Source organism: Trichosurus vulpecula, chromosome 8, assembly GCF_011100635.1.
Source record: "Trichosurus vulpecula isolate mTriVul1 chromosome 8, mTriVul1.pri, whole genome shotgun sequence".
NCBI classification, from domain to species: domain Eukaryota; kingdom Metazoa; phylum Chordata; class Mammalia; order Diprotodontia; family Phalangeridae; genus Trichosurus; species Trichosurus vulpecula.
In genome coordinates this window covers 171,651,961-171,667,060 of record NC_050580.1, presented here as the reverse complement: position 1 = coordinate 171,667,060, position 15,100 = coordinate 171,651,961, and the positions used below count along the sequence as shown (strand labels likewise).

The window sequence follows — 15,100 nt, the reverse complement described above, 5'->3', positions numbered from 1 at the left end:
TCTGGTCAAGTGGCTGTGACTGGCATCAATCCCAAGAGAAGAACAAATAAAAAGGTGGTGAATTACTTTGTCAGTTTGATAAACTGCATCTAAAGAGGAAATCTCTTTCTTGGGGAAAAACAAAGAACACACTTCAATGAAACAAGAAGCCTGAAGGTCTTATGATCTGAAAAGCCAAGATTCTCTGCGTTGAATGGATATTAAGCAGGAAAAAAAAATCATCCACTTACCTGCTATGATTCGCCCCTACTGAAACGGGGTTCCTTCCTGATGCTCCAAGCAGAAAATAAAACTGACACTCATTTTTACAGATCAGAATTCATTTCAGACCAAGAATCCATAAAAAGCCTGTGCCCTTGTATGAGGTCAGTGTCCTTGTTTGCAGAAAGAAACATTCTGAATTCATTAAAAGTAATATGGAAAGACAGAATTTGGAGAAATGGCCACGTTCTGCCAAATACATGTCAGTTGTCAAGTTTACATGGCATTGTCGTAAGGCACTCAGGCTTCTATAGACATGTGTGAATGGGCCAAAAATTTTATTTGTGATCCAATGTTGTAAAGTAAGCCAAGTCACCTTATACACACTGAAATCTGCAAAGCGAAAAAAAAAATCACAGCTGGCTCCTGGCTCTAAACCCAGGAGAACACTGGAGAACCTTTATTTTGTCACATTCGGGGCTTAGCAAGTCCAAAGTACCAAGCCAAATGAAGGTAACTGGTTTATTTGATGACCCTTATTACAAATACATTATTTTAAACTGCAAGATGTAACAACACTGTCTTCAGTCATACATAGGTGCATAATCCACCAAACAGCAGTACATCTGCTAAACATTTAAAAATAACATCCCCAAATATCAATTCAAGTTCAAGAACAATTAAGAAACTAAACTTTTTTTAAAAAAAGTATGCTTAAGACCTACAAGTAAAACCAAAAATGAAAAAAATGACTCCAAATTAAATTTCAAGCCATTTAAAGGTATCATGCTTGTTGAAGTGAATCGAATGACAAATCTGACTCACATTTAAAATGTTCTACTGTGATTCTGAAATCCCTGACAGACCCTAGTTAACTAGTCTCATGTAAAGTCATAGCAAATGCTAAATGAATCTGTCTCCTACCTAACTTGGCTCATCTTTACCAGTTAACAAAACAGATGTGATTTCTAAAAGTTGTTAATGATCTTTGTAATGGCAGTGCCCAAGGCTGCTTTGGCTTAGTAAAGTGCTATTTGCTGGACTGAAATGTAGTTGTTTATGCATGTCAAAATGTTTCACAAAGCCAGCTGGGTTCATTTCAGCTCCACTTACAAAATAAGTATTGGCCAATGAAACAGGCCAGGGCAGAAAGACAAAATTTCCCTGCTGTGCCATCCTCCCCTGCCCCTCCCCCAAATGTTTTCAAGCTTCTGAAAGAACTGATACAAACCAAACTCTATAACTAGTCAAATTAATGTGGAAAGGTAAGATGAGATCAAAGGAAAGACAGGGGTTTAAACCCCAGGGTTAAAAGAGTTCTGAGTTCTTGTTGCAATAGGAATATTTACAATGGTAGGACCAGGAAAGTGTTCAGCATTAGAAATCCTGGAAAATATGCTGTTAAAAAATTTTGGCCCTGGAATAAATAAAATCCAGACTTAGTCTATTAAAAATATCAAAGTGATTCACTATGTGCCAACTCCATTTTATACTGTTATGTTGGTTATGCAGAAAACCCATTATTGAAGATAATACTATGCTGATTGAATTATCAAAAAATATTTCCCTTCCATAAACTATGGTGCTGTGATGCTATGCATGTTTCCTTCAAACAACTACCAGGCATGCACTCCTATTGTAGGATCATAGACTTTTAGAATTGGAAGAAACCTTAGAGGTTGTCCATTCCAATCTCCCTCCCAATGCAAAATGTTCTTCCTACATTGTCCCTACACTTCCTGCACTGGTCACCCGGCCTGAGCTTGAACACCTCCTGTGGCAGGGAGTTCATGACTCCCAAGAGTGGGCAGTGTTGATAGCTCCAATTAGACAATCGTTTAAGTTCCTTTCTGCCTCTGAATCTATGAAACTCTGAGAAAGCCCTTCCTTAGAGTAAGCTACCCTTCAACTTTCTCCTGAGTTCTGTTCTCTTGAGTAAGGCAGAAAAAACTTCTCTTCCACGTGACAACCCTTTAAATATTCAAAGATGACTACCATAGTCACCCTCAGTCTTCTCTTCCCTAGACTAAGCAAGAAGCAGCTTTCAAATTTTCTTGTATTTTCACTGCCATAAACTGTTAAACTTTCCTCTTTTTTTAACTGTTCCATATCAGTTGACTATTATCATGCTAAAAATATATTATTGCACTCAAAAATCAAAATACTGGCATTTTCACATTATACATTCCAGAAAAGAAAAGCTATTGCTTTCTCTAGGACTCAATGCTCAATTACCCTTTCTAATTAGAATGGAATTGACTAACAATAGATTTTAGGGAAGGTGGGGGAAAAATGGAACACCTAAAGCTTGCCAACAGTTGGGGGCCAGGGCAGGGTTAGCAGATAAAACTTTGGTAATGAAACACACATGTTCTCAGAATATGACTGAACTTTATATTTAACGGTATTTGGAACTATTGAAGTTCCCAAGTCACAAGATTAATTAGATCATGTTTCAGAGGAGAAGCCACAATCTCAGTTTCTGGTGGAGTAACTCATTAAAATGAAATAATTTAATTGCTGTGTGGAATTGCGGACCTCAGATTTTTTTCCTCTACTCTTTATCAAACGCAGTGAACAAAACAGCAGACTGGCTGTATGTATATATGCCAGACTATAGTCTTCCAGGTGTTATACGTTATGCATCTTTAGAAGCTGTGATTCACAGGCGCACAGTGACTTAGAATTGGGAAAATCTTGCTCAATTTAATCTTTGGTAGGGCCCCAATAACCACAGGACCTGAAGTCTAAACATTTCACTCCAGGACTTTGAGCAAGAAAACCAAGCCATAGGATAAACTAAAAAAAGAGACTGTTTTATTGTGACATTCATGACATTGAGCCCTTGTTGATAAGGATGATTATGGGTACTCTTGGCACATGTTACACAATATTAAGATGTACGGTGGGCACTGAGGGTCATCTGATGGCTGAGAATGTTTACTGGCCCTTCCTGACCTCAGTGCAGTTTTGGGTAAGTCACAGACATTTCATCATTAGGTTGGTGTATAGTTAACAAGTAGTTGGTCTTAATAAGCACCATTATAAACCCTCACATTAAGGGTATTATTACTCTAGTTTACAAACGCTTCAATGATAAAAATAGCACGATTACAGTATACACACACTTAATTTACATGTACTGTATTATAGTCATAACTGAGATAAGCTACTGAGCTAACTTTGGTTGACTGAAATTAATGAAATATTTAAACTGAATAATTGCAATTTGGCTTCTAAGTTGTGTAAATATTACAGTGCATTTATAAATCTAGTTTGAAAAATTACTAGCACCAAATAGATATTATAAATGGCTGACCTAGTATGTTGTAGTTGGAAAAGCAAAATTCAAAAATTTTAAAAAATTGAACTGTCCATCAATTGAAAGCACATTCATGTACCTCTGCTGAAAGGGTGACATGTCTCAGCATCAATGGCCAACTTCCAATGGAAATATGTCCCGGTTTTCAAGATTCAACATATCATTATACATCATGCCAAGGCAGCTCAGCTACACTCATGAGAAGCCTGAGAAAGTGGTTGTTTTGAGCTAGGGTATTCATCCTGTACCTTGCTTATGTAATAATACAATAGTTGCTCACGCATACAAATGTAGTCGTGAAAGATTGTACCTATGATATGGAGAATCTGACTGGGAGAAACATTGAGTTCTACCTATCTATCTTTGTTTTTTTGTTTTTTTCATTATTTGGTCTTTGGCTGGTGAATTAATGAAGCAAAATCTGAATTTTCATTTTCAGGTTATCACCCAGTTCACCACTGAGGTAGTCTTTGTCATGTTTGTCTTCTAGCTGGTTAAGTTCCTTCTTTTTATAAAGAGGAATACTACTGATTTGTAATGAATAGGTTCCAGCCACTGGCTTCTTCTTTGAGAAGTGAAGATAGCTTATGCCTTCCTTTTGGTTGATTTTAAAGAGGCCATCTTCATTCCCAGATTCAATTAAGTATCGATTATGATTTGTTAGAGTTGTAAGGGCTGGAAGGAGTTCTAGGATCCGAACTTTGCTACTAATTGAGGAAACATTGAAAGTAAAGACAGCTGTCTTCTCAACGTCCCAACTTGCCAGACTCACTGGGGCTTCCATTTCAGGCTGATCCTGTGGAATAAGGACACATTATAATTAGTTTCTTCTCAGTTTATTTTTTAAAATAAACATTAAACATTTTTAAAGTTTTCTCATATGACCAGGAGATCTTTAACATCACAATAGTATAACTTTGAGTGCACAACAGGATCATAAGGTCATAGATTTGGAGCTGGAAAAGACCTTAGACACCATTTAGTCCAGTCCCCTCATTTTACAGATAAGGAAACTAAGGCACAGAGAGGTTTAGTGACCTGCCCATAGTCACACAGTGTCAGAGGAAGGGTTTGAACCCAAGTCCTACCTAATTCCACAGCCAGTACTCTACCCACTACACCATTTGTCATATTGAAAATGCATGGTCAGAAAACATTAAAACTTTCCCTAGAACAATGAAAGCCCAAATCTAATCTCTTTATTTGACAGATGAAGAAACTGAGGCTTATAGAGAACAGGTGAGTTGCCCAACGGCAGATGAATTATCAATAGAGCTAGGGAGACTATAGTTCCCATGACCGTTAAATTTAGCAGTTTCTATTCTTCCTGTGTAGAGAGACAGACAACCGAGGTAAAACTTTTTAATATTAAAATCATAAACTGACCAAGAGATAAACCAATGTGAAATCACCTATAGCTGGGCCTTATTTGGTAATTATTTTGTTTTTATTTCAGAGGGCCACCTCAATCTCTGTTGATGCTGGGATGCTGTGCAGATACGTTAGGATAGATGTACTCTTTTAAAATTTTATTCACACATTAAAAACCATATATCCTTAATATGTACACACACAATGATGATCCTCCCATAGTCAGTACTTCCAACTAAAATTCTTGCTCAGCTCTCTGTACTACGGGGTGAACATATGTACTGGATTATGTGGCCCCAGGGCCAGATGTCTATGTGTCTGAGAGTCGACTCTAAGACTGCAGCAGTCGTAAGGCGCAGGAAGCCAGGCTGCTAGAGCTCAGTGTTATTTTTGCCCTCCATCCAACTTTCCCCACACACTCCACATGGCTCTTTTCAGCAGTGACCTCCTGCTTCCAGGACTTGGCGTCCTCATTTGGGGCACACGATGTCACTTCACTACTCTGCCCACCTGCTGTCCTGGCTCTCAGGCCTTGCACTTTGGGCAGACTTTGGGTGGGTGTTTAACATTCTTCTTTGGCGAGACAGAGGAAATGAGCAAGTATGTGAAAATCTTCAGATGACCACTCCCTAAGAGCAGCAAGGAACTTCAGAAAGCCCCACAGACACTTGTGAAATGCAGTCTAGATCCTAGGGAATGTTGAAATGTCTAATTAAAGGGTTGGGTTTTCCTCTGGCAATTCCTTCACACTTTAGAGCATCTCTGTGGGGAAAACCCAGGGCCCCAGAGGCTTTTCCCAATAAGAGAGATCAGACAGGAAAGAGGCTCTTTTCTCACTTACTTCTGCATCAAGAGCATCTGTTTCATTAACACTCCTCCGTCTCCTGCCTCGTTTTGGGTAGCCATTGATTTTACATTCATAGCAAGCTTCGGGTGAGAGGGAATTGTCGTCCATTTCTCCACTGATAGGAGCCTCAGCACCTCGGCCCATTCCCATTCCAGAAACACAATGCCTGAAGAAGAAAGTGAGGCAAATAAATTCTTCACCAAGACCACAAGATAAAGGATTAATCATGAGCCGAGTTTAAACAAAGCACAAGTCCCTGGACTATAAGAGTCAACCCAGGTCTGCACACGTGGATTTCTGCCCTTTCAGGTTATCTTCCTGCCCCAAGACCTATCATTAAGAGGTTATTTTGCTTGACCCCTGGTCTCAGGGAAATTCCCTATCTCCCTGCAGCTTTTGTCACTTCCTTTCTACTGTCCTGTTTCATTTATTTCTCTGTTGAATTATTTTCTAAACTTAATATAGCAATCAGTTGGCAGTTAGCATTAAAAAAGAAGTGGGGGAAAAAGGAAGCGAATGTGTGAAACATTGCAGATTGGTGAGGTTTTTTGTGGATTTCAAGGTTCCCAGGAATCAGTCTTTCTCTTCCCTTCATACAAAAGTTTGCATCTCGTTCATGTAGTGAGTTCCTCAACATTAGAGGTAGGGGGTGAATGAACACTTTGGGATGCTATACCAGGGATTCCTCTATTGAGCAAGGATATTAGACTAGATGAGCTCTAAGGTTTTAGGATTGTAGACCGAGAGCTAAAAAGGACCCTAAAGGTCATGTAATCCAACCTCCTTAACTTAAAATAAGGAAACTGAGGCCCAGAAAAGTTAACACAATATTTCAATACTTGAAGGACATGTAACACATAAGAACTAAGTATCAGAGCTAAGAGTCAAAGCCAGGTTCTAAGCGCAGAACTTCATTCACTGCATTAGAATCTTGTGATTATATAGAAATCAGACATTCCCAGAAATTTCACTGGTGGTCATTTGAAGAAAAAGCACTGAAGAGATAGGAAAAAATATCTTAATTCACCATCTCTCTTTCTTAGGAATACTTTCTAGCTTTTGACACCTTTCCTTATTTGGCAACTAGGTGGTACAGTGAATAGAGTGTTGGGCCTAGAGGCAGGAAGACTCAACTTCCTGAGTCCAAATCTGGCCTCAGCCACGCAGCTAGTAAGTGGCCCTGGGCAGGTCACTTCGCCCTGCTTGCCTCAGTTTCCTCACCCATAAAATAATCTAGAGAACAGCAAAGCACTCCAGTATCTTTGCCAAGAAAACCTCAAGTGGGGTCATGAAGAGTTGACAACAGCTTATTTGATCTGTTTGTTAATTATTTCAGATGTTGCAAAAATGTCTTAAGCATGCTTCATCTCTCAATAACCAGTCTAGCCCCAGGACTCCACCTACCTCTGTCCTGACCATCAGAAGGGCTCAGATATTGGACATATGGCTTGCTGACCTCTTAATCCATACCAGACAAGAGTCCAGAAAAAAAGAACCCTCCTACTTCTCAACAATGGAGTGAGCTTTGGGGCGGAGCTGAACTGGGCTAAGGATGAGAACCTCAAACACATCAGGTATTGGACATCTGTCCTGTCACTGTGCCTACTCCACCAATCTACTGCTTTTTTGTCTCCATTTTGGGGACTGATAATCAAAGCAACACTGATATTGCTACTTAGAAGAGTGTGCCAGCCTACTCTCCTATGGCTCACACACAATGACCTGTAGGCTGCCAAGGCCAAAGCTCCTTTCTCAGACTACCATTCCCTAGTTCTCTCATCTGCCGATTACTCCCATGTCTTTATCCCACTCTTCTCTACTTTCCCGTTGTGTCCTCTATTCTATTGTTAACTACTCCATGTATTATACCTGTGCCCCCAATAGTTGATATATATATTTTGTTTTTATGTATATGTATATATGTTGTCTCCCTCCAACAGAATATAAGGGCCATTATGGCAGGGACAATTTTATTTTTTCTTTGTAATCCTACTGCCTAACATTGTGCCTGGCATGTAAAAATGCTTAGTGAGCAGAACCAAATGGAAGGGGAGGAAAACCCTGGGTGGATCATCTAGTAATTTGTATTATCTGTACTAATAAGCTTCACGACTAGCTATAGATGTCATATGCTTTAGAGATATGACACATGTACGTAATTCATGTACTATGGTCCACATATTAAAATGGGCTCATTTTTACATTTACAAATGACCACATGAATTCTGCTCAAAGGAAGGAAACTAGTTAGGCCATTCAAAGATGTGAACAACACAAAACTCAGATTTGTGCCAAGCAGAATAAGAAGTCTGCATCTACAAGGAAACCAGTTCAGCCGCTTTTCAGAGTTCTAAGAACATTTCACAGTAACATGAGCTATCGGTTACATAATGCTTTCAAGGTCTGCGAAGCACTCAACAAACACCATCTTGTTGTATCCTTACAATAACCCTGTGAGTTAGGTGCTATTCTTATCCCCATTTTACTGATGAGGAAACTGAGGCAGACTGGGGTTTTTAGTGATTTTCCCTGGGTCACAGAGGTAGGACGTGACTGAAGTAGATTTAATTCACGTCTTCTTGACTCCAGGTCTCTCTGTCTACAGTGTCACTTCTACTTAGCTAAATTCAGAAGCTATTTTAAATATACATCACTACTATTTGCTCTAATAACCTGAGTTGATTCTGAGTAGCCCTAAAACATAATTCTCTTAATTTGGACAGGTTCTTTCCTATATTTCACACAGAGATGCAGCTATTTGCAAATGGGCAAGTTGCTGCATATGGGTCATAACATTTGTGTGTGTCTGGGGCATATGCACGTGTATGTATTCGTTGTTTCCAGACTTAAAGGAAAATCTAGAGAGGAGAGGATCTAGGAGCAAAGACCACAGAGAGGCCAAGAAAGATGAGGATCGTGAAAAGGCTATTAGATCTGGCAAAGCGGAGATGACTGGGAACTCTGGGAAGGTTAGTTTCAGGAGAAGGGAATATGCATTTGTGTCGCGCCTGTACACTCCGTGCCAGGCACCGTGCCAAGCGTCTTTCACAAATGTCATCTCGTTTGATCCTCACAGCTGCCCTGAGATGAAGGTCAATTGTCATTCCCATTTTACAGCTGAGGGAACTAAGGCAGGCAGAGGTGAAGTGATTTGCCCAGAATCACACAGCCAGTAAGTGTCTGAGGGCAAATTTGAACTCAGGTCTTTCTCATTAAAGGTCTAGCGCTCTATTCACTGGGCCACCAGCTGTTCCCTTCAGTGAAATGATGAGGTTTGAAGCCAAAGTGAGAAAAGAGGAAGCAGAAGCACAGACTGTAGATGGCTTTCTCAAGAAGTTCTGCTACCAACGGGAGAGGAGATATAGGGAGATAGCCAATCTTCCACAATCTTCCACCTTAGAGTTCAAAGAGAGATGTCAGGAAAGAGATTTGTGCTTTGCTATTTCTTCAACAGTCTCCCTGTTGTTCCACAGCCTACAGATTCCTTTCTTTATCCTTCTCTATAAACCATGTGACAACAATAATGTAAAGGTTTCACACTCTGTGGGGGTGCAGGCACATTTAAGAGAGCTGCATGTTAAACTTAATAAAATCTGATTTGGTAACCTTGGCTTCCTTTCTCAGGACCCCATTTCCAGTGTTTCCATGTCCCAGGAGCATCTCCTTCTAGAAGCATGGCTACCAAATCCACTGGCCAGTAGCCAAGTCAGAGACCCTCAATTTCAGCTGGGAAAATGTTTCTGGCATCAAACTTATGCAAAATAGAAAGCTTCTGAAGGCTGGACACAAACATCTGGGAATCTCTGTCTAGGCGCTGTCATTTTGTGGGATGCTCATCAAACAAAAAAAAAAACATGCTTTCACCTTCAATTCTATGAACCCACTTGATAACAGTGTGTCAAAAAAACAAACCAAAGACCACCCGGGTAAGAATAATCTGGTGTTTTAAACAAAAATGTCAGAGTGTTCCCAATTTAAAATAAGAACTCCGGGATCCTTCTGCCCCTCTCAAGGCCAGCTAAAGTGCAAGGGAGGATTCTAATCTTTATATTCTTTAAGCCTCAGGTTCTCCAGCTTTTAGCTGGTGGATCCCTTTAATAGGGAAAAGGGCCTCATGGTACAATTTTTTATCTCATCCTCCAGGCCACATAGAAATAAAACACAAATTAGTGAAGAATAAGCTCTTGGCTATCCACTGTAGCTATCATTTGAAAATGTTCATTTTTATAATTTCTATGTAGATTCACACCTGCAAATGGCAAGCAAAATCTAAAATCTTCTTACATATTTATGTGATCATGGGATGATAAATCACAGATTTAGAGCTGGAAGGAATCTTTAGGACAGCATCCAAACCCCTCATTTTGTAGATTAAATTGAGGCCCAGAGAGATTAAATTATTCGCCCAGGGCCACACAGCTAAGTATCTAAGTACTCTACATGTTATAACTCACTGTCTCAGGTGTGATTTTTGTACTCCCTCAAAAGATTCTCAAAAGTAGAATAATTCTTCACTTTATACCAGCAAGGCATGTTATGTCCAAACAATCTCAGTCTGTGGAAGAAGTAAATCAACAAATAGGTAGCATGAACCCAGATCTACTTTAGACTAGCAGTCCATAATGATTTGAGAGGTGGATCATTCTCTATTACCAAAATGAAAAAATGATGAAGATGATTATAAGAAACCCTCAACAACAAATTCACAGAACTGGAAACCTATCTTCATAAGAATAAAAACATCTTAGGGTTATCGTTTTAGAGCTAGCAGGAAATCCCCTCATTTTAAAGATGAGGAAACTGAGGCTAAGAAAGTTAAGTGAGTTGCCCAGGATCATATCTCTATTAAGTGTCTAAGGCAGGATTTGAACTTAAATCTTCCTTAGAGCACTAAGTCTAATACTTCAAAGCCAAATGTAAAGTGATTTGGTCATTAGACTCTGGGTTTGCTTAATCATGATGGGAGTGACAGGATCTCTAGTTCATTAAATGATAGACAAGTAGGAGCTTACCCTTGGCCAATCCTGAAGTAGCCCGGTGGACAGCCGCACAAGTAGCCTCCTTCTGTATTAGAGCACCCATAGCTGCATGGGGCCTGAGCTGAGCCACATTCATTGACGTCCTGGCATCCTCCACTAAACTGCTCATACTGGAATCCAGTGGGACACATGCACTTGTAGCTTCCCAGGGTATTGTGGCAGGAGGCTCCTCCACATATGTGTGCACTGAGGCATTCATTTTCATCTAGAGGAAAAGCATCAGAGACTTCATGTTTTTACTGTACAATCACATTTCTAACAATTTGGTAAATAATTTTTTTAAAAAGAAAATTCAATTCTCTTTATTTTTTCTAATGCCATATAACATCTGAAGGAGAGAGGAAGGGTGGCAAAGTATGAATTCAAATAAATAAATAATGTATAGTTCCTGATTTTTTACATTCATTTTCTTTAAAGATTTTGTTTGCAACAAAACATTTGAGCTGTGAGCCCACTGTATACTGAACTGCAGACAGAAACTTCCCTATGGACAGTCTTCAGATGGAATGGGCAAAAGCCTTTCCACTTTTCAGTTCTGCTTCATGGAAAGGACCACTAGTATTGACAGATCACTGGCCCTGCTTCAATCCCAGCCACCAAAGTCATCATTCAGGGGAACAATCCTTGTGGATAGACTTGGCAACTGTCCCTACAGGTGCTGCAGTTCCTGACTTCTCAGCAGCCACAACTACTGAAAAACCAGAAAAAAAGGATTTTACCCCCAAATTCCTTGGCACATAAAATAGTTCAATGGATAAAATTTTATCAATGGAAATGACACCAAAGATGTATTATCGCGTGCTTTGAAGTTGTATTGCATGGACCACTGGGCCTTTCCATATTACTTGCAGTTGAAACCCCCTTTATGTGAGTTATCTCCTCTTATAAGCATGTGAGCTCAGAGAAATGTCTTGATTTTCTCTCTGCATACCCACTGCTTATCATTGTTAGCTTTGGAGATAGAATGTACTTAATAAATGCTCATTCATTCCTTCCTTGCATTAACAAATGTTATGCTTCTTTGAATGGTAGTTTCCATCAATTTCAAGTGAATATTATTGGTCTGGCTACAGCAAGAGGAAAGAACTTCTCTGGCTGTAAAAAAAAATTGCTCATTAATATTTTTCTTGTTTTTAAATTGTTTATTTCTATGGGGAAAAACATGTGTCAATGACTTTTAATCAGGTACCCACGCAAGGCATAACAGCAAAATCTGTCTAGGTGTCTTGCTGCTGGTACATCAGCTTCCACGCTAACTAATTAGGAAGGTAAGTTAGGATAGAAGTAGTATGAGTGGGGCAAGGGGAGCAGTAAGTGATTGGGGGGGAGGCATGTATAGTTACTTTCCTCCCCCAGTTGAGTTCCGAATGTATTAGTTTTTGACAATGAAAGTTTCATTCTAAAAGCATCTATAATGTTCTTCCCCATCTGAACATATCAGTTGTATAGTCTTTATCACACATTAACTCAATAACAGAAAATTAAAAATAAAAGGAAAATAAAAATGAAAATGAATCAATCAAAAAAATCAAAGTTTTGGGATGAAAAAACACTTCACCATGTAGTACTTGGCTTATATTACTTATGGAACACTCACTTACTCTTCAAGTTCTTTACGATGAAAAAAATTTCACAGCTAAACCAATAACATTCGTGAAAGCTGTTTTCCCCATGTTCCTTCTCAAAATATACCTCTCTGACAAAGGCCTGCCCACATACACCTGCTAGTAGCCTAATGAAAGTGCCTACTGAACTTGTAATTTCTCTCAAAAATCTGGAAAACATTCTCCAGGCCCTCCTCTAAAAGCCAGGTGGAAGCTCTGGGGGTGAGTCAGTGCCTTCTGGCATGTCTGCACCATCTCTGAAGAGCCTTCTCTGTGCCAAGACGTACTTCTTGCCAAGAGCATCTGTACTGTCTGCAGAGTTCAGTGTGGCGTGGAGAAACTAAGGGCAAACTTCAGTGTATGTGCATGTATTCTGCTCTGGGGAAAACCCACATGAGAGGCAGATTCTGCAGGACTGGGGATACACCTATTAAATCTAATGTTAAGAAGTCTTTTCAAGCCAACATGAAGACTGAAGACTCTGGGTCTTCCATTCTTTTAGAATAATTATTTCACTTTAAAACTCACAATGAACTTCAGGACTGGCAGAAAAGCTGCAGTAGGCAACAAACGTACTGTTAAGATAGTTCTTAACATAAGTGTTCTGACATGCTACTTAACCTCCTGCCAAAGGTCAGAAAGTGCAGATTGTAACATATTTCTTTTGGACATGGCTAATATAGCATTTTGTTTTTTTTAACTACGTGTGTTTGTAACAGGGGCTCTGTTTTTCTTTCTTTTTCAATGGAAGTAGTGCGGGGGGAAGTGGAAGGGAGAGAAGGCAGATTTTCACTGACTAAAAAAAAATAAAATTTAACTAGAAAAAAGAAGTTTTGGCTCATTTTAAAGAGAATATACACTGGCAAATATGCAAAGGCATTGCTGTACAGAGACAAATCTACCAGACTTTTGGAAATATGGGTTTTCGTTTGGGCTCTGAGAAACCCCAACTATTTAGCCCTGGTCAAATTACCTAATCCAGGGGTGGGGAACCTACGGCCTGGAGGCCATGTGTGGCCTTCTGCGTCCTTGGGTGTAGCCTTTTGACTGAGCCCAAGTTCTATAGAACAAATCCTTTTATGAAGGGGATTTGTTCTGTGAAGTTTGGATTCAGTCAAAGGGCTGCACTTGAGGACCTAGGGCCACATGTGGCCTCGAGGCCACAGGTTCCTCACCCCTGACCTAATCTCTCTGAGACTTCTTTTCCTTATTTGCACAATGGGGATGATGAACTACTGTGCACTGAGATGAGTCCTGGATTTGAATCCAAGCCATCTGATTCCAAATCCAAGGCTCTTTACACTGTGTCATGCTGCCTCATGCACAGGCTAAAGTACTCCTCTTTTGTCAGGTAGGACATAGGAGGGATTCTTTTTCTATTATAGATTCAGAGGATCACAGATTTGTAGATTGGACCAAATGGTCCTCTCATTTCTCAGATTCTGTTATACTACAAGGCCATAGTTAATTAAAAGATGTATCAGTGTCCACTTTGAATCAAATCTAGACTGTAACTATACCTACAGAGCAAAAAGGGAACTCAAGAGATGACTTCTGAGTCTGAGGTTTTTAAAAATCTGTACCACAAGGATAATAATATTTGTATTGTGTATTTCACAAAACTATTAAAACTGATTTGTAAACAGCTAAATACCTTATAATTTGACAAGTTGATTAGACTGTTCAATCAGGGAAATGTCATGGACATAGTATTTAACCAGAGCACTTGATAAAATCATGACATTCTTGTGAACAAGATGGGAGGATAACAGTGGATGACAGTACAGTTTGTCAGATCTGGGTATCACTAGATGGATAACTGAACTCAGCATTGAACATAATAAGGGCAATGGTTTCTCCTTGTCCTAATTCTGTAGAAACGTCATTCCAAGTTAACAGTGGATTCAATAATTATTCTTTGAGTTCAGTCATAAGAGTCTCATAAGATGAAACATAAGAGGGGTGAATTTAAGTTTCTACACATGTTCATAAAATCCACTTCACAAGTAATAAGATGGCAGAGGCCTGGTTAGAAAACAACTTACGTGGAAAAGATCTATGGGTTGTAATGGACTAAAGGTCTATATGGGCTAACATCACAACACTAGCCAAAAAGCTAGAATTGTGGGCTACATTAATAGAAACGGTATCCAAACAAGGAAGGTATGCATGGTCTCAATGTACTCTGCGTTGGACAGATCACACCTGGAGGACTGTGGTTAACTTTGGTTGCCATGTCTAAAAGAAGCATAACCTAGAGAATATACAGAAAATTGTGACTGTGATCTTGAGGGCACTGGAAACCATGCCATGCATCGAATGAATTGCTGATGCTCAGCCTGGATGAGGGAAGATTTAACGAGGACAAGATAAGCTGTCAGTTTTCAAGCACCTAAAAGACTTTCATGGGGAAGAGAGAGATTAGATTTGTTTTTCTTGGCTCCAGAGAACAGAATTAGTGTGGAAGTTGCTAAATTTGCTTTTGTCTTGCTATAAAGGAAAACCCTTAAACAATCACAGCTGTCCAAAAGTGAAATGGCCTGCCTTGAAAGATGCTAAATTCATCTCTTTTTGACAGTTACCAGTTGTTCCCTTGGGCAACTTTCCTTTTTCACTAGGGTTATGAGACCAGATTACCAGACTGGGGGAAAGAATGTTGTAGACATACCATTTCAGCAAAGCATTTGACCAAGTTCTCTTCTGAGTTTTAGTTACA

The 15,100-nt window shown here is 39.5% G+C and overlaps 1 protein-coding gene across 1 annotated transcript in view; it reads right to left on the bottom strand.

The window, feature by feature from the left end:
* Window positions 1–646: 646 nt before the first annotated feature.
* FBN1 (fibrillin 1) overlaps window positions 647–15,100 on the bottom strand; it is a 311,665-nt gene continuing 297,211 nt past the window's right edge. The window contains exons 63-65 of the mRNA XM_036734672.1: window positions 10,754–10,985; window positions 5,736–5,907; window positions 647–4,319 (exon numbers count right to left, since the gene is read on the bottom strand). Coding sequence (XP_036590567.1) covers window positions 3,930–4,319; window positions 5,736–5,907; window positions 10,754–10,985 — 794 coding nt within the window. The 3' untranslated portion in view covers window positions 647–3,929. The remainder of the gene's footprint in view (window positions 4,320–5,735; window positions 5,908–10,753; window positions 10,986–15,100) is intronic.